The sequence below is a fragment of the Polistes dominula genome, unplaced genomic scaffold (assembly GCF_049000335.1).
Source record: "Polistes dominula isolate Pdom_NZ unplaced genomic scaffold, Pdom_raw_medaka contig_277, whole genome shotgun sequence".
NCBI lineage: Eukaryota > Metazoa > Arthropoda > Insecta > Hymenoptera > Vespidae > Polistes > Polistes dominula.
The window spans coordinates 54,658-81,119 of NW_028301009.1; the positions used below are offsets into that span (position 1 = coordinate 54,658).

Genomic DNA, 26,462 nt, shown 5'->3' on the forward strand with positions numbered 1-26,462 from the left:
TTTAGATTGCGGTATAATGTACAATAGTAATCTATCATTTTCTATTTAATTAAGTCGATTTTATATATCAAATAAACAATTCATTAAAAATATAAGAATCTCCTAGTATATTAGAATCTCATTCTTGTAATCTTATAATTTTTCTTTAATCATGTCAAGATACAGTAAAACTTTGATAATTTCCGAAAATTAGATACATTTTCTCACATAATAACTGTAATTTAATCGATTTTTCATCATAGGCTGTATATGTATATTTATAAAAACTAAATATTTTGAAGATTAGGACATCGGATTTTTGTAGATTAACAAATTTTTCTATGATGCAGTAAATATACCAACATCTTTAGATTGCTGTATAATGTACAATAGTAATCTAACATTTCACTTGTAATTAAATCAATCATATATCACAAGTATTCATTCATAAAAGATATACGAATCTCCTAATATATGAGAATCTAATTCTTGTAATCCCATAATTTTTCTTTATTCATGTCAAGATACAGTAAAACTTTTATAATTTTCGCAAATTAGATACATTTTCTCACATAATAACTGTAATTTAATCGATTTTCATCATAGGCTGTATATGTATATTTATAAAAACAAAATATTTCGAAGATTAGGACATCGGTTTTATGTATACTAACATATTTTTCTATGATGCAGTATATATACGAACATATTTAGATTGCCGTATAATGTACAATAGTAATCTATCATTTTCCATTTAATTAAGTCGATCTTATTTCTCAAATAAACAATTCATTAAAGATATACGAATCACCTAATATATTAGAATCTAATTCTTGTAATCCCATAATTTTTCTTTATTCATGTCAAGATACAGTAAAACTTTTATAATTTCCGAAAATAAGTTACAATTTTTCACATAATAACTATAATTTAATCGATTTTTCATTATAGGTTGCATATATATATTTAAAAAAACGAAATATTTAGTAGATTAGGATATCGGATTTTTGTAGACTAACAAATTTTTCTATGATGCAGTAAATATACAATTATCTTTAGATTGCTGTATAATGTGCAATAGTAATCTAACATTTAACTAGTAATTAAATCGATCATATATCACAAATATTCATTCATAAAAGATATACAAATCTCCTAATATATTAGAATCTAATTCTTGTAATCCCATAATTTTTCTTTATTCATGTCAAGATACAGTAAGTCTTTTATAATTTCCAAAAATAAAATACAATTTTTCTCATAATAACTATAATTTAATCGATTTTTTATCATAGGTTGCATATATATATTTTAAAAAAACGAAATATTTTGAAGATTAGGTCTTCGGATTTTTGTAGACTATCAAATTGTTCTATGATGCAGTAAATATACAAACATCTTTAGATTGCTGTATAATGTACAATAGTAATCTAACATTTTCCTTGTATATAAGTCGATCATATATCACAAATATTCTTTTCATTAAAGATATACGAATCTCCTAATATTTTAGAATCTAATTCTTGTAATCGCATAATTTTTCTTTATTCATGTCAAGATACAGTAAAACTTTTATAATTTCCAAAAATAAGATACAATTTTTCACATAATAACTATAATTTAATCGATTTTTTATCATAGGTTGCATATATATATTTAAAAAAAACGAAATATTTTGAAGATTAGGTCTTCGGATTTTTGTAGACTATCAAATTGTTCTATGATGCAGTAAATATACAAACATCTTTAGATTGCTGTATAATGTACAATAGTAATCTAACATTTTCCTTGTATATAAGTCGATCATATATCACAAATATTCTTTTCATTAAAGATATACGAATCTCCTATTATATTAGAACTTCATTCTTGTAATCCTATATTTTTTTTGTAATGATGTCAAGATACAGTAAAACTTTTATTATTTTAGAAAATTAGATACATCTTTCTACATAATAACTGTAATTTTTTCAATTTTTCATCATACGTTGTATATGTATATTTATAAAAACAAAACATTTCGAAGATTAAGACATCGGTTTTATGTATACTAACACATTTTTCTATGATGCAGTATAAATACGAACATCTTTAGATTGCCGTATAATGTGCAATAGTAATATAACATTTTTCTTTTAATTAAATCGATCTTGTATCACTTGTCACGTCCAGTGACGTCTAAATTCGAATTTCGTGCACTACACCCAAAAGTTTTAAATTTGGTAAACTCTGTCGTATTTGAATATTATTAGTCTGTCTAGTTTTTGCGTAAAAGTAATTTGTTAATCTTTAGTTCGTATAATTTGGTCGTGAAAATAGTTCTATAATTACTATGTAAACCCTGCAAGAAAAATTTGTCTTTTTCTATATATACATATATCTCCTACTGTTGTTTTAGTATATTAATTCGATACTTTGTATGTACATTAGTTATTAGATCAATCATAATAGATATTTTTTGTTCGCGCTAATGTACCTTGTTTTCACGCTATATACCTAAATATTTGGTAATTACACTTTCTTTTCTTTATTGTTACTATTCTTTGTACAGATAATTCTGTATTTCTTATGAACGACCATCGATAAATTGTATTTTGTGGAATGGATAAAATAGAGTTTTGAGAATTCATTGTCGTTCATAGGGGAATCTGCATTACTGACAGTGTCGGTCGGTAACTAGTTTAGTCGATAAGTAAATGTCGGTAATACCGACATTGCGTTCTTCCAGTACTGACTTATCGATCGACGTTATATTGGAATGGTTGCTTTTAAATTATTATTTTAATGTGCATAAAATATTCATACTTTATTATATTATATTCGTTACTCATATTCTGTCTGCACGTGCATTTTTGCTGACGGCGCAGTCCCAGGAGCTCGCGCTTGATAACATTCCAATGTAACTGAAACTTATCTTTCTTCGGAGAATTCGCGCTTGATAAAATTCCAATGTAAGTAATACCTATTTCTCTTCGAAGAATTCGCGCTTGATAGTAACTAATATTTTTGCCAGCGAATTCTTCTCCTTGACTTGGGTTTTACGGTGTGGAAGTCAGTAGTTGAGGAAGCATTTTTGCGTAAGTGGGAGGTACTCCCACTCTTCCGAAACGGACGCTTCTTGCGATGCTACGTTCGTCCATGAAGGCAGTCCACCTTAAATTATCATCGTGTACGTGTCTAAACATAGTCTAAAGATTGTCTAGTTTTGTGATAATTTTCTAAGTCCATTTATAAGTCCATCTTATATAATCATTTGGTACGTGTCCAAAATTTGTCTTAAGTTTTGTTCTAGTACTCTAAGTGTACTTATAAAGTCCACCTTATATAATTATTGAGTACGTTTCTTAAATTTGTCTAATGTTCGTCTGGTTTTGATTTTAAGTATTATTATAATAATCTACTGCTGTGTGTATCCAAATCTTGTGTTTGTTAAATATCGTGTGTGATCTGGTTCAATTATCAACGGTTTATGAATATTAACTTGGTATTTTGACTAAGCCTGATTTACAATCAGTTTATTTAAATTTTGTTACTAAGTTCTTTCTCTCTTGTTAATAGAACTTAGTCATTAACTTTGAACATTTTATTCTCAGTTATTATTGTTATCATATATCTTTGCAAGCCTAAGTCCTTTATTTATTACCAAATTAATATTCCGTTAACATTGTTCATTAATAATTGTGTGTGTGTGCAACAGGGTGTTTACTGTGTAACAATTTGAATCTAAATTTAAATTTTAAAATATACTATATTGTTATTCAAAATTGTGATTGTGATTTAACAACTGCACCCTTCCTTCAAACGCTAATTTTAGTCGGCATATTTGGATTGCATCTCCTGTTGGCCAGCACCGGAAGCCAGGTAAGAATTAAAGATTTGGTTAACATCCAGGGTTGAGTTTTCTTTGACATATTGACGTCCGACGCTCCGGTATCCGCGAGTAAAGCCTATCCCGGGTAAAGTACTGGATAAGCAGGCTGACCCAAAAACAGGCATTGACTTTCTTTCTCTTATCCGAGTAAACGACTGCAAGGTCGTGACCGGTTGAGAAATCTCTAAATTCGTTCTTACTCTTCAAGTAAGAACTGGTGACAGCAGCCACTCGTGAAATCTCTTCTCGAGACGTGACACACTAATATCCTTTTCATTAAAGATATAAGAATCTCCCAGTATATTAGAATCTCATTCTTGTAATCCTATAATTTTTCTATAATGATGTCAAGATACAGTAAAACTTTTATAGTTTCCGCAAATTAGATTCATTTTTTCACATAATAACTGTAACTTATTCGATTTTTCATCATATTTTGTATATGTATATTTAACAAAACTAAATATTTTGAAGATTAAAACATCGGATTTTTGTAGACTAACATATTTTTCTATGATGGCGTATATATAAGAACATCTTTAGATTGCGGTATAATGTACAATAGTAATCTATCATTTTCTATTTAATTAAGTCGATCTTATATATCAAATAAACAATTCATTAAAGATATAAGAATCTCCTAGTATATTAGAATCTCATTCTTGTAATGCTAAAATTTTTCTATAATGATGTCAAGATACAGTAAAACTTTTATAATTTCCGCAAATAAGATACATTTTTTTACATAATAACTGTAATTTAATCGATTTTTCATCATAGGTTGCATATATATATATATTTAAAAAGATGAAATATTCTGAAGATTAGGACATCGGATTTTTGTAGACTGACAATTTTTTCTATGATGCAGTAAATATACAATTATCTTTAGATTGCTGTATAATGTTTAATAGTAATCTAACATTTTACTTGTATTTAAATCGATCATATATCACAAATATTCATTTATAAAACATATACGAATCTCCTAATATATTAGAATCTAATCTTGTAATCACATAATTTTTCATTAATAATGTCAAGATACATTAAAAGTTTATTATTTGAGAAAATTAGATATATTTATTGACATAATAACTGTAATTGAATGGATTTTTCATCATAGGTTGCATATATATATTTAAAAAGACTAAATATTTAGTAGATTAGGACATCAGATTTTTGTAGACTATCAAATTGCTCTATGATTCAGTAAATATACAAACATCTTTAGATTACTGTATAGTGTACAATAGTAATCTATCATTTTCCATTTAATTAAGTCGATCTTATTTCTCAAATAAACAATTCATTAAAGATATACGAATCTCCTAATATATTAGAATCTAATTCTTGTAATCCCATAATTTTTCTTTAATCCTATCAAGATACAGTAAAACTTTTATAATTTCCGAAAAAAAATATATTTTTTTACATAATAACTGTAACTTATTCGATTTTTCATCATAGGTTGCATATATATATATTTAAAAAGACGAAATATTTAGTAGATTAGGACATCGGATTTTTGTAGACTAACTAATTTTTCTATGATGCAGTAAATATACAAACATTTTTAGATTGCTGTATAATGTACAATAGTAATCTTAAATTTCACTAGTAATTAAATCGATCATATATCACAAGTATTCATTCATAAAAGATATACGAATCTCCTAATATATTAGAAACTAATTCTTGTAATCCCATAATTTTTCTTTATTCATGTCAAGATACAGTAAAACTTTGATAATTTTCGAAAATTAGATACATTTTTTCACATAATAACTATAATTTTATCGATTTTTTCTCATAGGTTGCATATATATATTTAAAAAGACGAAATATTTTAAAGATTAGGACATCGGATTTTTGTAGACTAACAAATTTTTCTATGATGCAGTAAATATAAAACATCTTTAGATTGCCGTATAATGTACAATAGTAATCTAGCATTTTCAATTTAATTAAGTCGATCTTATATCTCAAATAAACAATTCATTAAAGATATAAGAATCTCCTAGTATATTAGAATCTCATTCTTGTAATGCTATAATTTTTCTATAATGATGTCAAGATACAGTAAAACTTTTATAATTTCCGCAAATTAGATACATTTTCTCACATAATCACTGTAATTTAATCGATTTTTCATCATAGGCTGTATATGTATATTTAAAAATACGAAATATTTTGAAGATTCGGTCATCGAATTTTTGTAGACTAACAAATTTTTCTATGATGCAGTAAATATACAAACATCTTTAGATTGCTGTATAATGTACAATAGTAATCTATCATTTTTCTTTGCAATTCAATCGATTTTAAATACATGAATTCTTTTTATTCAAGATATAAGAATCAACTAATATATTATATATTGGCATCTAATTTTTGTATTTTTATCGATTTTTAATTATAGGAATTTTTTTTAGTATAAATACTAAATTTTTCTAAGATATTTACATCCAATTTTTGTAAACTTTAAAACTTATCTATGCTGCAGTCAAGCCTCAAACAACCTTTTGGTATCTGTGACTAGTACATACTTTTTTCAGCACTTTGAATGAAATTTTATAGATTTTTTTTTATAGAAATTTTTTTAATAAAAAACGGAAATTTTTTGTTAGTTTAGAATCAAATTCAAGTAAACTAACGACATTTTTGATGATGTAGTCAGGGTATAGAAAATTATTTAGTATATGCTAAAAGAAAAACATTTTCTTTTACATTTTTTTCAAAATACTGCTAGACTGAACGAAGGTTATGGTAAAATGCAATGAAAGATCTAATAAAGATTTTTTCTAGAAATGTTTTTTTAACTCTGTAGCCTACCACACTTCGAGACCCTTATTATTTATAACATATCTCGTCCTTATTCTTTGAACCACAAACTTATCTTTCTAAATACTCTCGTCTTAATAAAGATCTGAACTACGAAAAATTTAAAAAATGCATTGAATCGTATCGCTTTCTCAGCTTATCGAACTGTGTACACTACGAGACTCAGATTTCAGCTCCGTGGTAAGCTCCACCGATTCACACTGGGCGCTTAACATCTTAAAAATGATTTTAATATATTGAAAAATTAGTACAAATTTTCTAAATACGCAAACATTATAATTAAAAAACATGTCTTTGGATATTTATAAGAAAAATATTCTACAATGTTGTTTAATTTTTTTCTTTGATGTATCTGATAATCATTCCATTTTTTGTAAAATATTGCAGACAATACAATTATTATATTCTATATATTTCGTAATTGTTAATTACAATATTTGCGAAATATATAATTTAGTATTTATTTTTCAATAACATAGAAACATTTTTAAATAGAAAAGAAATACCACGTTTGGTAAAATAAAAACAGACCACGCACCTTCTTTCTTTATTTCGACCGACGCGTCGGTTCGTTTCGACCTTATACTTTTGTCGCATACCTACGTGCTTATCTCTGTTCATTCTTCTACCCTTCTATCGCTCCTACCTACAAACATTTCGAGTATCGAAAGAATACGTGTCCACGCTTTGTAGTATGCAGTCGCACACAAACACACACATATACAACCAGGAGCGATAACTACGAGGCATAGCATACAGAGGAAACCGAGAATAGGAAAAACTGTATAGCTATATTCCGTTTCATTCTCTCGCAGGCTAAATCCTATATGTTTGTCTCTTTTTCTCTCATTATTTAGTATAGCAGCCGTTTCATAGCTTCGTTACATTGCTTCGTTACATAGCTTCGTTACATAGCTTCGTTACATAGCTCCGTTTCCGTTTATTTACTTTTCAGATTACTCTCATTCTAAAGAAGTTTTCACTTCAAAAAAGAAGAGATTGAAAAAGACGTAACAATGTTGATATTCGAAGAAAAAAAATAGAAACGATTAGGACGATTGCAGAACCACAACCATATGAAGATTTCACGTTGGAAAACGACCTATTGAGAAAGAGAAAAGAACGCGATAAACAATACGAAGAAGAAACCTAATCTTCGGGGACCGAAGATTTGCAGAATGGCCGAATGTAGAAGAGTTTTAAGTTTAGCAGGTGTAGACAAAAAAACTAGTATTTAGTTTTTGTATATCTTACGTAGTTTCTGTATATCTTATTTTATTGAAAAGGAAAACTCTATTCAGACTAACTGAAAAGATCAGGTAGGCCATAAAACCATAAACGAAGCTTAAGGATTATCAGGATATATTGATGCAATAAAAAACCATGTGGGCAGTGTCGGGACCCTTTGGAGAATTTCAGATACCTGTGTTAAATATGCGAAACCATAAAAATGGGTAACATTCCGATGTGCTAGATTAAGTTTCTGTATGCATAGTTCCCACTACCAAAAACCATAGGCTGTATCTGTCGGTGGACTATGGGGTGGATCCTTATGCTATTGGTCAGTAGGATTTGTAAGCATCTTCCCTCTCAAAAGTGGTGTAGGTCATTTCTAATATAAAAGACGTGGAAAGAAATAAGAAGAAAGAAGAAATAAGAAACCCTGGCAGCTGTAACATCTCATGCCCCTATCCCTCGACGGACAGAATGCCGCTCGATGTCCTCTCTCTCCGCAATTGTGACAGTCGTCGAAGATTCGTTGTTGTCCACCCGGTCTTTGCTGCCCCACCATTCCCATAGGTCTGCGCCCTGTTGACTTTCCTTCGGCTTCTTCCAGCCTCCTCCATGCCCGGTTAGCCTCGGGCCCCGTCGGCAACTGTATCTTCTCAAATGCAGTAAAAGTTCGGATCTGTCTCGGAATCCCCTGATCCTCGCCGTGTTCTGCAAGGTCGTGTCAGGGATTCCGTCGATCAGATATTCGATCAGTTCTTCCTCACTTACGGACGCACAGTTCCCCAGGATCACCTTATCATGGAAATATTCACTGAAGCGTTCACCATGCTTCCACCGTCGTCGCATAAACTCCCTTTTCCTATCGACACAAGAAGGAAGATGTCGAAACATCTTCCTTATTTCATATAGCAGTTCCTCGTTCGTCATGTCAGCATACTCCGCTCTCGAGTGAAACCACTCTGCAGCTTTCCCTTTTAACCGTAGCCTAAACAGCACTGTTGCTTCTCCGTCAGATAAATGGTGTATCCTTTTTAAGGCAAGGAACTGCCGTTCCCAGTGATCGTAGGGAGTCTCACCGTCGTAATAACTTAGCATCTCCGCGACCGTCGTCAATCCTATCTGCGGGCGACTTAATTCCTCGCGCCTCATCGCGAATGAATCGCGTCCAACCTCTTCTCTCGACCGGAGCAGTCGTTAATTGCTGAGAGAGCTCCTCCATCTTCTGCTGCAACTGTTTTATCTCCTGACGAAGCAAACTTTCTCGTTCCTCAGCGCTCGTGGTTGCGCCGCAGAGGGCAGCCTCGTAGTTCTTGTCTTTTCTCGAAAAGATTGCATGCGCTTCATCCTGAAACTCCTCTCCCGAATTTCTTGAAACTCGCACTCTGCTTAACTCAATGTCCATTAGCCTTGAAATCAACTCCGCCTTCGAGCCTACCGTGGGTTAATTCGATTCCCGAAGCCGCTCTTTAAGCTGCATCACCGTGAATTCACCGTATGAATTGGTATCCATTTTTTCTTCTTCTTTGTTCATAGTGAACAAATTTAATTATATTATTTTAAAAAAAAACATGGAAAAATATTCAGATAAACGTTCGGATAAATATTCGGATAAATATTCTGACAGATATTCTGATAGACATTCGGAGAGACGCTCAGATAGGCGTTCGGAAAGACGTTCAGAAAGATATTCGGATAGACGTTCAGAAAGACGTTCAGATAAACATTTAGATAAACATTCGGGTAAATATTCTAATAAATATTCGGAAAGAAAAATTACAACAGAAACAATGCCGGAGAATCGGAAAAGGACTCATGATGTATTAACAGCAAAAACAGGGGGTGCCTATATACCACCAGCAAAATTGCGTATGATGCAAGCAAATATAACAGACAAGTCTGGTGCTGCGTATCAGCGGATTGCATGGGAAGCCTTAAAGAAATCAATTCAGGGTAGTATTAATAAAGTTAACGTGAGCTATATTGGTCTTATAACAAGGGAACTTTTAAGAGAAAATATTGTTAGGGGAAGAGGTTTGTTAGCTCGTTCTATTATACAAGCTCAAGCTGCTTCTCCAACTTAAACTCCTGTTTAAGCAGCACTTACAGCTATTATTAATTCTAAATTTCCTAATATTGGTGAACAAATATTGAAGCGACTAATTATACAATTTAAACATGGTTTTCGTAGAAATGACAAACCTCTCTGTATATCATCTGGAACATTTGTCGCACATCTTTTGAATCAACGTGTAGCACACGAAATTTTACCTTTGGAGATTTTAACGTTACTCGTTGAAACACCTACGGATGATTTTGTAGAAGTTGCCATAGCATTCTTGAAAAAATGTGGTATGAAATTAACAGAAGTATCTCGTAAAGGTATAGAAGTTATTATGGAAATGTTGAAAAATTTATTGCACGAGGGTCAATTGGATAAACGTGTTCAATATATGATTGAAGTCATGTTTCAAATTCGAAAGGATGGCTTCAAAAATCATCCAGCAATTCCTCCAGAATTAGATCTTGTAGAGGAAGAAAATCAATTCACGCATCTCATACAATTAGACGAAGCAATAGATTCGCAAGACATTTTAAATGTTTTCAAGTTTGACAGTAATTATGTAGCTAATAAGGAAAAATATAAACAATTGAGCAATAAAATTCTTGTTTTAAATGACAGAAGTATATTTATTTTATCTATATATTATTCCTATGGATAAAGAATAAATTTAAATTATTAAATAATTATTGTACAAATATAAATATTTATATATTTTTCTATATATCTATTGATTAAACTTTAATTAATTAATATTTATTAATATATTTAAAAATTTTTAATTATTTGGCATATAAATTCATAATATATAAAATAATTCCATATATTTTAATAAACATGTGTATTTATTATAATAAATATAATACACTTTTATATATTTATATTAGATTATATGTATATATTTTTTACATAAATTTTTATTTAAATATATTAATGGGCCTTACAGTAACTATTTACTTTATCCATATATTCATACCAAATAGAAAATTTATTTGTTATTAATTAATTATTTTATGCTATATAATAACTTGTTATAAGATATAAATATTTCTTTTTTTTTAATTATTAAATTAATATTATTATTATAAATATTAATATGGGCCAGATGGCGCTTTGTAGTAATGTTGTGTGCATTCGTGCGTCCGAACACATGGACATGAGTCGCTTTCATAGTGTACCACTCCGGCGTGCCCGCCAACTTCGGTTACACCTGACTTCTTTCGACATCCCGAACACACGGACATGGGTAACTTTCATTGTGTGCAATCCCACAGTGGCACAGGGAGAGGGTACGATTTACCCACGATCTGGCAGCACAGCCCGACGCGGTAAATACGAAATCGAGAGGCCGTCCGAACAATACCGAACAACTGGAGAAAGAAGGTGAGAAGAACAAAAGAAAGCTCACAGAGTATTTTGCAACTTCAAATTCCGCTACTCCGAAGAGCGTGAATCGCATACGTAAGCGTACGCGTAGTGAGGAAACGTCACCGACAGACTCTGAAAACCTATCTTTCTCACCTGTAAAGCGATACAACACAAAACATCTGGACTCTTTTTGCCACGCAGCGGGCAAAGAGCAAGGAAAACCTCTCTTAGACAGTCACAACAGGGACAGCGAAAACAACTCACCACCAAAAGCTCTAGACCCGGAACTTAAAGCTTACCTGGACGCTATGTCAGGGAACATCATCACGACTATTTCTATGCAGCTACAAGAATTCCAAAAATCAATAGAAAGCTTGAAAGCCGATATGGAAAAGCGGATGAAAGGTTCAGAGTTTTCCAACAGAAAACCAAAGATTTTCAGGACGACACAAGAGCAAGGCTCGACAAACTGGAGAAAAGCCCCCGGAAAGACAAATACATCATAGACATGGAACGTAGAATCAAGGCAATAGAAGAAACATCAAATTCCAATCCACCAACCCCCCTTTACGTGAAAGTGTGCAAAAGGGTTAAGGAGGTAGCTACCTGGGCAAACGAGATGGAAAGAAATCGTAGGAGAGATAATATCGTGATTAAAGGTCTTCGAGCAAAAACCCAGACTTTGTTAACCGAGGTCCACACATTCTTACAAGCAACATTCGGTTTTGAAGACCAGGTGCTCTCGGCGAGAATGGTGTCCAAACCTGGGACGCGCTCCATCGTTGTTGTCCAACTGAAGTCATCCGATATTAAACGTACGATTTTAAAACTGAAGAAAGACAAGCTAAACGGAAACAAGTATTCATCGAGCCAGATCGCACACCAGATGATCGAAAGATCTTCCTGGGCTTAAGGGCTAGAGCCAAAAAAGCCGAGAAGACAGGGAAGAGAGCCACGATACGTAATAAAACCATCAGATGACAACTATCATCAGTGGACAACTATCCACTGGCAGGCTGACTCTAACAATATCCAGCCAGTGGCAAAAAACCAATCCAAAGGACAGCAGAGCAAAAACGACAAAGGATGGCCCCCCTCCGACCCCAGTATTCCAAGCAATCTTCTGGAACATCTACGGGATACGAAACCTAGGCACAGCGAGCTTCCCAACAAGACCTGACTTTCTAGGCATCTCTGAGACGTGGGTCTCGCAGAAGATAGCCGCAGCACCGGCGCCTTGGGACAATTACAACTGCGAATATTCAGAAGCAGTCAAAGAAAAAGTACTGGCCGTGCGAGTGGTGGTTTTATGGTTTTAAGCCATAAGGATTACAATATGATGTTAATAGGAAAATCAGAAATGTATGTCTTTGTGTGTGTCCGTAAAAGGACTGTAAATTATGTGTTGGGAACTATCTATTGGAGACTTAACTATGACATAAACATTGCGCTAGAATCGCTACAACTAATTTTAGACGAAATTATCACGGACTATAAAAATGTTTCAATTGTAATTGCAGGCGATTTCAACGCAAGACTTGGCCTGATTGGTGACCTTGAGGCAGAGGTTGTAGAAAATACTGTGCTTAATAATCAGAGGAATTCTTAAGATCTCAAAGTAAATTCACGGGATAAAGAACTAAGTAATTTTATGGAAAGTAATGGTTTTATTCTGTTAAATGGCCGAACGATAGGAGACCTAAAAGGCGAGTATACTTTTGAGAGCCATAACGGTCAAAGTACAATTGATTTATGTTGGATCAATACACAGTTCATGGATATTGTAGAAAATTTTGAGGTTTTGCAAATCGTTACGGGATCGGATCATTTCCCAATTGGAGTAAGCCTGCAACTGCCACTCAACACTGGAGAGTATGCAAATAAAGAACAGGAAAAAAGTACAACATATAATAAGCAACCAAAATTTCAATGGGAACCGAGCAAGTTTGCTGAATACCAAGACCTATTAAATAATTTAAGAGTACCAGTGGAAGCCTTTACAAACACTGACAATTTATCAGTGGATGAGCAGAGTAATATCCTATCGACAGCAATTCAAAAGGCGGCTCTGAAATCCGGAATGTGGAAGGAAGTAAAAAGATCCAATGTGCGGAAGTTTCATGCCCCTTGGTTCAATAAAGAGATCCTGGACCATAAAAGAAAAGCCCAAAAACTGCTTCGGGAGATTAAAAATTCGGATAGGAATAACAACTTACTGCAAGCCGATTATCTCAAAGCAAAAAAAGAGTACAAACTCTCAATCGCCATTAGAAAAGCTTACTATTACAAAGAATTGAAGAATAGATTCGCTGGGGTAAAGAATTCAAAAGAATTCTGGCAGGCTGTGCGTAGATGTAAAACTAGCACCTTTACTCCGAACCTGGTAGATTTGAAGGAGTGGGAGTTGTTCTATAGGCAAATATTCCCGCCCAGACCTAGCCTACAGGTGATATATGCTGAAGTTGCTGACACGCTGTTAGATTCAGAAATATCGATCCCAGAAATTATCGAGGCTTTGAAAAAATGTAAACCAGAAAAATCTCCAGGTGAGGATAACATAACAGCGCAATTTACCACAATTTACCGCGGCCTTGGTTAAACTATATTCAATCACTGTTCAACAATATCATTAATAAGGAACAAATGCCGAAAAAATGGGCGCGCTCAATTCTCACGCTGATTCACAAAAAAGGATGCAAAAAAGACCCAGGAAATTATAGAGGTATCGCACTTTGTAATTTCATATCGAAGATATTCACCCAGGTCTTAGCCAAGAGACTGCGTAGTTGGGCTGAAAGCAGAAGTGTGCTGCCGGAATCACAGTGCGGCTTTCGGAATAAACGCAGCTGGATAAATAATATTTATGTCCTACAGTCGGCGGTACATTTCCAATTAAGATTCAATAAAGGTATTCTATATGCCCTTTTTGTGGATTTCCGCCGCGCGTTTGACTCAATTAAACATTCGCTTCTTTGGTCAAAGTTACACAAACTGGGGGTCAGCTCGAAATTCATCCGGGTGCTGAGATCGCTTTATGACCACGCTTCCTTTCGCGTAAAGATAAACATGGAACTATCCAGGCCAATCGATGTTACTGAGGGCATTCTTCAAGGGGAAATACTAAGTCCACTGTTATTCGTTCTATTCATCTCCGATATGGAGAAAGCCCTTAGAGGAGCTGACTTGGGCGGTATAAACATTGACGGAGTGAACGATATTATACCACTGCTATTCGCGGACGATGCTGTAGCACTGGCTAGAACCCCAGTAACCTTGAGGAAAATAATAATAGTCCTAGAAAAGTATTGTGCTGCAAATGGTCTAGAAGTAAACACGTCGAAGACTGAAGTCGTAAATTTCTACAGAGGAAGCTGAGCCTCAAACGAAACCTTCGCGTTTAATAAAACCCCCCTCAAGGTCGTAAAGGTATATAAGTACTTAGGCTTCCAGTTTTCCTCTTCCGGATTGGGTAGAACAGCGAGAGAGTCAGCGGTCCGAAATGCAAATATGGCGATAGGCACAACGTTGCAAATACTGGGCAAATCCCAGGCGGACTCGTGGGAGGGGCGTATAAAACTGTACAACAGCCTGATTGCTTCGACACTTCTATATTCGGCTCATATTTGTGGGCTCAGACATTTGAACGAAATGGAAATAGTACAGACGAATTACTTCAAAAGGGTCCTGGCACTGCCGAGATGTACACCTAATGGATTGTTGCGTTTAGAATTAAGCCTCGCAAAAGTGGCGTTACAAGTTTTTAAATATGCATGGAAATGGGTGGGCAAATTATTACAAATGGATCAACGCAGACTCCCACGACTCTGCTTGTTACACCAGATACACCTATTTGGAAACGATAATACGATAAACATAAAATACAATTGGGTAGCCCAATTCAACAAAATGCTAGAGCCAATAGGTCTAACTTACATGTGGGAAAATTTGAACTCAGAATATTGGCAAGAAAAGGAAAGTTATGCATGCGAAAAGTTTGCACAGTTACTGAGGGCTCAGGATCTCAATAAATGCCTCAGCACAGAATCTTAAACATGCAGAGTGTTGAGAGTAACCCAAGGTACGGCTGCTAAGTACTTATATAACCGAAATATGCTCCACGCTGCAAAGATCTTAGCGCAACTAAGACTTTCTACTATCTATGTATTAAAATTTTCGTACAAGGGCGAATCATATTTAATCGACCAAAGAGTGTTGTGCTCTATTTGCAATTTAAAAGTTAATGAAACAGCTAGCCACTTTTTATTCGAGTGCCCTACTTACCGTAGCATGCGAGAACATTACCTGGAGAGCATCATAAAGAACTCTGCAAACTCTTTAGTGACAGTTTGTAATCTAACAGAAACTAGAGACTTCAAGGCTTTGTATACATATGTTGTGAATGCGTAAATGTTAAGGGCTTTTATCATGAACGAATAATATACCCTCTTACAATCTGACCGTCAAATACGCGCGCGAAACTTTCTGAATTTAAACATTTTTATTTATAGATCATGAATGAATGTACAAAGAACTCACTCTGCTACGAGTATGTAACTTATAAGCAGAATAAACGAATTGAATTGATTGAAAATAAATATTAATATCAATTTTTATAATTATAATTTATGTTATTAATTTTTAATTATTAAAGATATAATTATAAGTTTTTATATATATGTTATTATTTTTTTTTTATTAAAATTATATTTTTATATTTTTATTTTATTTATTATATTCAAATAATCACATAATCATTTTAAATCTATTTAATTTCCTCATTATAAAATTTAATGATTTAGCTTTTTATATGTAGATTAATTTAATAAAAATAAAAAAATTTGACTTGAAACTGAGAAAATCAGTAATTAGGCAAATCTTAATTCTATTTAAACCTAAAACTACACTCAACCTTAATCTTTACTGTAAAAAATTCAATAAAAATTACACCAATCGAATAAATTCAACAGTTCAAAAACCTTAGTATTGAACTATTTAATTTTCTTATTAAAAAATTTAAAAATTTAGCTCTTTGTATGTAGAATTATTTAATAAAAATAAAAATTTTATATTTTAATGTTAAATTGCATAAAAATTTTTGAAATTTTAAGTGATAAAATTATTATCAAATATAAATAAACATTAGAAAAATTTTATTTTCTTAAATAAATTTACAATTTATTACTTTAATCGGACATAATGTTCAGTTATTTTGATTTATAAATATAAAATTAAAATGATGTGCCTGATTAAAAGGATTATTTGGAAAGGATAAATTACATAAATTTTTTATCTTCATTAAATATAAATAAGCTAATTTTTAAGCTAGTAGGTTCATACCCTAAAAATATAATTCATTTATTTTCTATAATCATTAAACAAAATTTTATTTCAATTAAAAACATTAATTTTAAAAATTTATTTTAAAATAAATCTTTTTATTTAATAGATAGATAGATAGATAGATAGATAGATAGATAGATAGATTTATTTACTGTTTCCCCGAAGGGTTACACTCCTTTTACAATTATCTCCTTAACCTATCTTAACACTACCCTCTCCCTCATTTTCCCTTCCTCCCTTCCCCCTTCACCCGTTCCAAACCTCCCCTTCTTCCTCCCTTATTCCCATCCTTATCTCTCCTTCTTCTCTCTCATACTCCCAATCCTCTTCATCCACTCCTCCCCCATCCCACTCTTATCCAAAATTTCCTTTATCCTCTCTTCCACTCATCTCCCGTCCTCCTCCCCAACAGCTCTATTGCAGCCCTCCAACACATGCTCCCATGTCTCTCTCTCCCAACCACACACCCTACATTTTTTCTTCTTCTCCTCCTCCCAATATCTCCCCTTCCCTCATCTCATTCCCCAATCTAAATCTCGCCACTCTTCTTTTCTCTCTTCACTCCACTTTCCTACCCAATATCCTGGCAAACCCTCCGCTACCACCGTCTTGTACCACACGTTGTATCTGGACTCTAGTATTTTCTCCCATCTCTCAACCTCCTGTCGCCTTCTTTCCTCCCTCTCAATCTCCTCCCACCTTTCCACCACCTACACCCCGTCCTGCGCTATCCTCTCTTTAAACTTTATCCTCTCTACTTCCCACTTTGACTTCTGTACTTGCTCCTCCCTTTCTCTCTCCTGCGCCTCCTTCCAACATTCTCTCGCCAGCTCACTTCCCTCTCTTCTCCTTAATTTCTCCTCGTACTTCCACGCTCTCTTCGCCGCCTTTATTTCCAATTTGTCTCTTTCCCTTCTTCTCTTACCATGTACCCTGGTGTCCTCCAGTCTACTCCCACAGTCCACCTCAAAAATCTTTCCTGCACCCCCTCGATCTCTTTCCCTTGCCTCCCACCCCCATATCTCCGCTCCAAAACTTAACACCGTCCACACTAGCGTGTCAAATAGCCACAACCTCCTCACCCAATCCTTGCCGAACATCCTCCTTCCCAATCCCCAAATCTGCCTCATTGCGACCCCTGCCTTCTTCACCCTCTCCTTCACGTGTCCTTCCTGACCTCCATTCTTTCTGAACACATAGCCTAGATACCTGAATTCCTTCACCTCCTCTATTCTTTTCCCCTTCCAATTCCAGTCTATCTCTCTATTTCTTCCCTCTCCTCTCCTAAATCTCACAATCTTCGTTTTCTCAACACTGACCTCCAATTTCTTCTTATCGCAGTATCCCTCCATTCTCCTCAGCATACTCTCCATTTCTTCCTCCATTTCCGCCAACAAAACCACATCATTTGCATAAGTCAGTGAGCAAATCCTCCTCCCTCTCACCTTTACCCCACCTCATCTTCCTTTCAACAGCTCCTCCTTTAAGTCTGCAATCAGAAGGTTAAAGAGCATCGGGCTCATTGGGCACCCCTGCCTGACCCCTTTTGCCGTCCAGAAACTATCACTCCCTCACCCCCTGCCTTCACCCTACTCGCCGTTTCATTTAGCACTTCCTTCACCCTTTCTCTGAGCCCTTCTCTTATCCCTCTCTTCTCCATCCCACGCAGCAGCACCTCCCGATCCACCGAATCAAAAGCCGCCTTAAAGTCTAGGAACGCTGCCACCAGCTTCCTCCTCTCTCTCCTCCCTTGTCTTCCCATCAGATAAGTGCTGCGTACACTTTATACAGAGACGGCATGAGTGTTATCCCTCTATAATCCGTCACCTTCTCACCTTCTCCTCTCTTCACTATCGGTATTATTAGCCCCTCCTTCCATTCCTCCGGCCAGCCCGCGTCTCTCCACACCCCATTGCAGACCGCCCTTATCATCTCCAGACCCTTTCTTTCTCCAAGCTTCCATGCCTCGTTAGGAATTGAATCTATTCCCGCCGCTTTTTCTTCCCTCAGCTTCCCTACTACCCTCTCAATCTCTTCTATACTTATCTCCTTGACCCCCTCCCCCTCCTTCGCCATCTCCTTCCTCACCCCCACGACCATTCCCCCTATCCCTCTTCCCCTCTTATATCTCCTCTTTGCCCCCTGCACCGTGCACACATATCCCCCCGGATATCTTCTCTTTACCTTCTCCCAGCTTTTTTCCACCATCCATGTCTCGATTAAAACAATTACTTCCCACTTTTCTATTTCTCTCCAAAAGTCCTTATCCTTTTTCATTAGGCCTGCTACATTCCAGAACCCTATCTTCCAATTCCCTTCTCCTATCTCACCCCCCCTTTCATTAGTTTTTTCCCAGCTTTCGTTCACTACCTTTCTCTTCTCCCTGCTCTTCCTTCCTCTCTCCTTCCCTTCCCTTATACCCCCTCCTCCCTACCAGTTTTCAACGCCTCTTTTTCTTCGTCCCATACCTATATCCTTCCATCTATGAATATCTTCCCATACCCCACTCTTACCCTCCTCCCTTTCCTTGCCTCCCTCTCCCCACCTCCCTAAGCATCCATTGCATTTTCCTCTCTTTCCACGTCCAATCATTCCCTACTAGCTCCCTTCTCCCTTGGAGCCTGCTCCTTTTCCACATCACTTCTCTTTTCTCCTCCACATTACTTAGCTTCACCTTCAGAACTGTCTCCTCCCCTTCCCTCCTCCACTTTCCTATCTCCTCCACCTCCTCTACCTTCACTCCTGCCCCTATTCTATCAAGCAATCTCTCCGCCGTTTCTTTCGCCGAACCTCTCCTTATCACTCTTTTAATTATTAATATTGGAAGAATATTTAGGCTAATGTAGTATTGAGAGTGCCGCGTGGCGTCGTGACAGTGGACTCGTAGACGCTACATTGTTCTTCCGTTGTTTTTTTTTGTGTGCTGTACGTCTCGAAGTGCGTGCGTTGTTAGTTATAGGACGTCAACCGAAATGCGTGGACGTAGCGTTTCTTATTCTTAGTTTTCTTTTGTTCTTTTATGTAATGCATGTTATTATATCTGAAATATAGTTGTTCAGTATCTTAACCAAGAGTGTTGGAAATCATTGGATAGAATTTTCCAATAGGTTATGGGCCCAGCACGCTTCCACTGCGCTTAAAGTGTTATTTTCTGGGTTATGATACGTGCGCGTTACTTGTAAAAGAATATTCTGTAGTGTTCCGTAGTGTGTTTTCTCGGCTGTGTTTTATTGTAATATAGAACAAAATGGCAGATAGGGAGAAATATAGTCTTACAAAATTTGATGAAAAAAATTTTGCTTTATGGAAATACAGTGTATCGTTCTTGCTTGAAGCAGAAGATTTAACGAATTTTGTCAAAGGAACGGACACAGAGCCAGAAAGTAAAACGTCAAAGGAATGGAAAGATTGGAAAACGCTTCGTGCTAAAACGTCGGTTATTCTCCTTAGCTCGGTGGAAACGTCCTTACATGGAAATTTGATAAACTGTGACACGCCGAAAGAAATTTGGGAAAAACTAAATACGCTGTACGGGGATACCAGTGAAGATCTGAAGCAGAGCAACTGGCAAGCATTCTACAAATTTCGAATTTCTGATAGTGAATCGGTAGCATCGAGTATTGAAAAATTCGAAAGCATTTGTAGGAATTCGAAAATGCCGGAGATAAGCCTTCCGATAGCGCGGTTATGTCGAGACTCCTAGATAGTTTACCGTCGAGGTTTTCTACATTTAGAATGGTATGGGAGAGTACAACTGCAGAAGAGAGGAAGAAAGATAAATTAATCGCAAGAATAATCCGAGAAGATAAGCGTCTCACATCGGTCGAAGCAGAAGAATCGTCGTTAGCGTTAAAGGTGAGAAATATGAATTTGCAGCCCGGGAGGTCCAACGATAAGGCAGTTTCTAGTAATCAAACTGGGAAAAAAAGAAAAGTAAAGCCAGAGTGGATGAAATAAAACAAAAATTTTCGTGTAATTATTGCCATGAAAAAGGACACTGGTATCGTGAATGTAAGAAAAGAATTGCTGATAAAGAAAATAAAAAGAAATCGGATAAGCCGTCTAATCTTGAAGAAACATATAATGTCGCGGCGTTTTCTTTGGAGGCAACAAATGAAAAACAATCGATATAGATAGCTGACTCGGGGGCGTCGATACATATGTCGCCACATAAAGAAATATTTCGAGAATTGAGACCGGCCGATAAGATAAGATATGTGAAAGTGGCAGGAGGCGAAACTTTATCCGTGACGGGTATGGGGACAATAGATATCGTCGCGTGTGTGGACGGTAAAGAGGAGAGCCGCCAACTTTCAAATGTTCTTTTTGTTCCGGATTTGGAACAGAATTTGTTTTCAGTGGGAGCGATTACTGAAAGAGGTGTGGCGTCTCGCACCAGCACAGTGCCGACACCTCTCGGCCAACAGCGCGCAGCTGTAGCAGCGCGCGCAGGAAAAGTGCTGACACCTCTCGGCCGCCAGCACTAACGTACGCAAGCACCTCGTGACGCGGTTCCGCAGGGGCATCTGATTGGCCTGACCACGCCTTTGATTGGTCAGAGCGGAAGAGTGACCACTGCGACCGTTGCTCTCTCTACTTCCGGATGCCTGGATCGCCGTGGCGGTGCATACGCAGGAAAAATATCATCACTTCTACCTCGTCCGTCGCACCGTCCGGTCGCACTCTTCTCATCGCGCGCTTGTGTATCTTCTGTGTGTAAACATTATCTTCTGTACGTGACCACGTGGCACACCACGCCGATAAATAAAATATCGTCCCACGGGATTAAAAATATAATCGGAAATTTCTTTCCTCCACACGGAGTCTCATTGGCCCATTCCTTTCTCCGCGGCCCGTTCCTCGCGTCAAGGAGAACGCACCTTAACGCGCCTAGTAACCGAGGGAAAGAAAATCCCAAATTGGTGACCCTGACGTGATCCCGAGGACCATCTTCTCAACACCACGTGCTCTTCAACACCACGTGCTCTTCAACACCACGTGCTCATCAACGCCACGTTTTCTCCGGCGCTACCCATCTTCTGCGTGAGTACTAACTTTTCCTTCATCACCGGCACCTCTTCGCCTTGAAAAAGAAAAAAAAGGAGAGGAAGATGCCCATCACACGCGCCGAGGCTTCCCAGCGCGACATCGAACGCCAGAATACGGCACCGGCCACTAAGCCGACCTCCGACGCTTTGACCACCGCCTGCACCTGCACCTGCGCTGAGGCCAGCCAGCCCTGCGACGCCGGACGCTGACCTTGCCGCTATCCACCCTTCACGCGTCGATGCCCGGACCTTTGGTTCCTGCAGCTAGAGGCCATCTTCACTAGCTTCGGGAAGTACTCGGACGACGAGCGCTACTACGCAGTTTTAGCAGAGTTGGACCCGGACACAGTCGAGGAGCTTCAGGATGTGCTGAGGACGCCGCCCGCTACCGGCAAATACGAACAGCTGAAAAAACACATCATCGTTCGTTTCGGCGACACCGCGGAGAAACGGCTGCAGAAGCTGTTCTCCGGCCTCACCATGGGCGGCCGCTCGCCGTCTCAGCTTCTCCGCTACATGCGCCACCTCGCCGGCGACAGCGTCAGTGACGACGCCATCAAAGTCCGGTGGCTCGACCTCCTGCCTCCGCAAATCTCCCAGCTGCTGCGACTCCTGCAGACCATGGACCTGGACGAGCTCGCCGCCAGGGCCGACGGCGTCTACGAGGTCGTGCCGGGCGTCTGTGCCACCCGACAGGGGTGCCGTCTCTCTCCGCCAGGCACCGCTCTTCCGAGGCCTCCACCTCAGCGGGATAACGTGGACGGGGAACACACGGCGATGCACGCGATACTCGCCAACCTGACCATCTCCAACAACCGGATAGCCGATCAACTCCACCGGATGGCCGATCAATTCCACCAGCTGACCGTCACCCTCGGCGGTCAATCACGCTCTCAATCACGCTCTCGATCACGCTCCCGGTCACGCGCAGCCTCGGGGGGCACCGCGCCAGCAAGATCATCCTGGTGTCGCTACCATCGGAAATTCCGGGAGAGGGCTCGGAATTGCACTCCACCGTGCAGCTACGAACAGGACAGGGCGTTAAAAGAGTAGCGCCGCCGCACAACTTGGCGGTACACGGTGGCGCCGCTCGATCCTTTTCGGACTTCCGCCTCCACGTTCACGAGAGCTCGCTCAGACAAGTGATGCTCATCGACTGCGGCTCCGTGGTATCACTCCTGCCGCGCCGCCTGGTTTCCGGACCGTTGTCCCAGGACAGTCTCCAGCTCATCGCGGCCAACGGGTCACCGATCCACACCTACGGACGACGCCTACTAACGCTCAACCTGGGTCTTCAGCGCGAGTTCCCATGGGTTTTCACCGTCGTTGACGTGCCCGTGCCTATCCTAGGAGCAGACTTCCTCAACCACACGGGCCTCCTTGTGGACATTCAGAAGCAACGACTGGTCGACCCGGCCTCTTCCAAGGAATCGACGATGCACTATTGGAAGGCTTCCGTTCACGGGGTCGACGCCATCGCGGGACCCTCGGATCTCCACTATCGCACCGCCTACGACAAGCTGCTCGCTGAGTACGCAGACCTCGCCCAGCCCTCGGAGAGGGGAGCAGCGCTTCAGGGCTCCTCAATGGTGCATCGAATCACAACCTCCGGACCGCCTGTCTTCGAGCGACCACGTCGCCTCTCCGGCGAGCGCTTAGCAGCGGCGAAAGCCACGTTCGACCGCCTCCTGCGTCAGGGAGTCATCAGGCCTTCGTCGAGTCCATGGGCCAGCCCTCTGCACCTGGTGGAAAAACCTACAGGCGGGTTCCGAGCTACGGGCGACTTTCGTCGGCTCAACGCCATCACGCTTTCCGGATCGCTATCCCCTTCCGGTCATCGAGGACTTACTCGAGGATAGCGGCGGCTGCTCGGTCTTTTCGGTACTGGACTTCCAGGAGGCATACCTCCAGATTCCGATGGCAAAGGAGGACATCGAGAAAACAGCGGTCACGACGCCATTCGGACTGTACGAGTTCCAGAGGATGCCGCTAGGTCTTCGAAACGCATCACAGACGTTCCAGCGGTTCATGGACTCCTTACTTCGCGACCTACCTTTCGTCCGTAGCTACATCGACGACCTCTTCATCCGGTCCTCCTCGCACGAAGAGCACCTTCGTCATTTACGAATTCTCTTCGACCGTCTACGGGAGGCCGGCCTATCCTACAAGGTGGACAAGGTCCAGCTTGGCCTGCCCAGCGTCACCATCCTGGGCTACCAGGTCTCCGCCAACGGCATCCGCCCTCCGGAGCGCAAGATCGACGCCATACGGAACTACCAGAAGCCAACCACACCAAAAGGACTGCGACGCTTCCTGGGCGTCATCAATTTCTTCAGAAGGAGCTTACCGCACGCTGCTCACATCCAGGCGCCGCTCAACCAGCTTCTTCGGGGTCTTCCCAAGCGCAGCCGGCGTCCGCTGGTTTGGAACGACGCAGCAGATCGAGCCTTCGAGGACGCCCGACGCAGCCTTGCCGGAGCAGTGGAAACCGCTTTCCTGTCGCCTACTGCTCCTCTTCGACTGGCTACCGACGCATCCAGCACGGCCGTTGGTGCCGCGCTCCTACAATTGGTCAACGGAGAATGGCAGCCTGTCGGTTTCTTCTCGCAGACGTTGTCACCAACGCAGGCTCGCTACAGCACCTATGACAGGGAGCTCCTAGCCGTCTTCCTAGCAGTTCACCACTTCCGACGTATCCTCGAGGGTCGTCCATTCACAGTATTGACGGACCATCGTCCGCTCACCTTCGCGGCAAACCAACCCTCGGACAAGGCCTCACCACGTCAACAACGTCAGCTGGACTTCCTGTTACAGTTTGACATCACGTTCCAGCACGTGGACGGCGCAGACAACGTCGTCGCCGATGCTCTCTCCCGGACGACGGAGGACGCTCCAGCTCCGGATGGGCCAACAAGCGCTACTACGTCATCGCCGACGCCGCTAACCTCAACCTGCGCCACCATCAGCCTACCTTCGGCACTCAGCCCAGAGGCCATCGCCGCAGCACAGGACAGGGACGACGAGCTCCCATCGCTCGCAGCACGCACCTCCCTCAACCTTCAGCGACTCAACATCGAAGGATTCGAGGTGACCTGCGACATACACGACGGGCGAGTACGGCCATACCTACCCCGCTCGCTCCGCACAGCCGCCTTCGAGGCCATTCAAAGTCTGGCTCACCCGGGTGTCCGCGCAACGGTACGGGATGTATCGAAGCAGTTCATCTGGCCCGGTCTACGTAAGGACATCACCGCATGGGCACGCGCCTGCCTACCGTGCCAACGCTCCAAGGTCGCGCGACAAAACCGCTCCGAGCTTTCCCGTTTCAAGATCACGGAAAGTCGCTTCTAGCACGTGCACGTCGACATTATCAGGCTGCCCCAGGTAGGAGAATACCGGTACTGCCTTACCATCATCGACCGGTTCACCAGATGGCCAGTAGCTGTTCCTCTCAAGGATATCCGTGCGGAAACCATCGCCAGGGCCTTCACATCGGCCTGGATTCCGGACAAGGGATGTCCGCTCAACATCACCTCGGACCAGGGTACCCAGTTCGAGTCAGCACTCTTCGCCGCACTCGTTCAGGCCTCGGGGGCCACCAGGATCCGCATCACACCTCATCACCCTCAGGCCAACGGCATGGTAGAGAGGTTCCACCGAACACTCAAGGCAGCACTAATGTGCGCTCAAGTTCCTTGGCCCGACGCACTTCCTCTTGTGCTACTCGGCCTACGGAACGCGTACAAGGAGGACTTGCAAGCCTCGCCGGCAGAGATGGTCTACGGCACAACGCTTCGCATTCCCGGTGGTTTCTTCACGCCCAGCAATTCACCCGTCGACCCGACCTCCTTCGTCGGCCAACTACGGGAACTCATGAAGACACTAAGTGCCACGCCGGCAACGGACCACTCACGCCACCGCCCGTTCTTCTTCAAGGACCTCCGAACATGCTCGCACGTTTTCCTGCGAGTCGACACGGTCAGGAAACCGCTCGAACCTCCGTACACAGGACCACACCGAGTCATCCGCCGCATCAATGACAAAATATATGTCATCCTGGTGAACGGCGCTGAAAAGGCCGTGTCTACAGACGCCTTGAAACCAGCATACCTGGACACCTCGGACGACCACCCGTCAGACGCACCCGCTCATTCGCCTGCTCCGGAGCTGTCGACATCCGCCCAGACTCCAGAGGATCAGGACCTTGCGCCGGCTCTCACCACGACGCGGTCTTCGGCACCGCCTCCGCCGTTGCCAACGTCATCGTCCTCACCACTGGCAGCACCTGAAACTCTACCAGTGACTCAGGACCAACCTCCGGCATCCAGACCTCTCATCGTCTCGCCACCGCCCTCCACCAAACTAGGCATCATCAAGCCTAGCAGCGGAGCGCTCAGACAGAAGCATCGGCCCAACATCCTCCGCAGAGTTACCTTCCGCCTGCCTCCGGCAGCCGGTCCGGAGGGGGAGTGGCTGTGGCGTCTCGCACCAGCGCAGTGCCGAAACCTCTCGGCCAACAGCGCGCAGCTGTAGCAGCGCGCGCAGGAAAAGTGCTGACACCTCTCGGCCGCCAGCACTAACGTACGCAAGCACCTCGTGACACGGTTCCGCAGGGGCATCTGATTGGCCTGACCACGCCTTTGATTGGTCAGAGCGAAAGAGTGACCACTGCGACCGTTGCTCTCTCTACTTCCGGATGCCTGGATCGCCGTGGCGGTGC

The 26,462-nt window shown here is 40.2% G+C and overlaps 1 protein-coding gene across 1 annotated transcript in view; it reads left to right on the top strand.

The window, feature by feature from the left end:
• Nucleotides 1–9,495: 9,495 nt before the first annotated feature.
• The window catches only part of LOC107073552 (pre-mRNA-splicing factor CWC22 homolog), a 40,595-nt gene continuing 23,628 nt past the window's right edge, over nucleotides 9,496–26,462 (top strand). Inside the window, 1 exon segment of the mRNA XM_089174053.1 lies at nucleotides 9,496–10,593. Within this exon segment, the coding sequence (XP_089030179.1) occupies nucleotides 9,496–10,593 (1,098 nt within the window).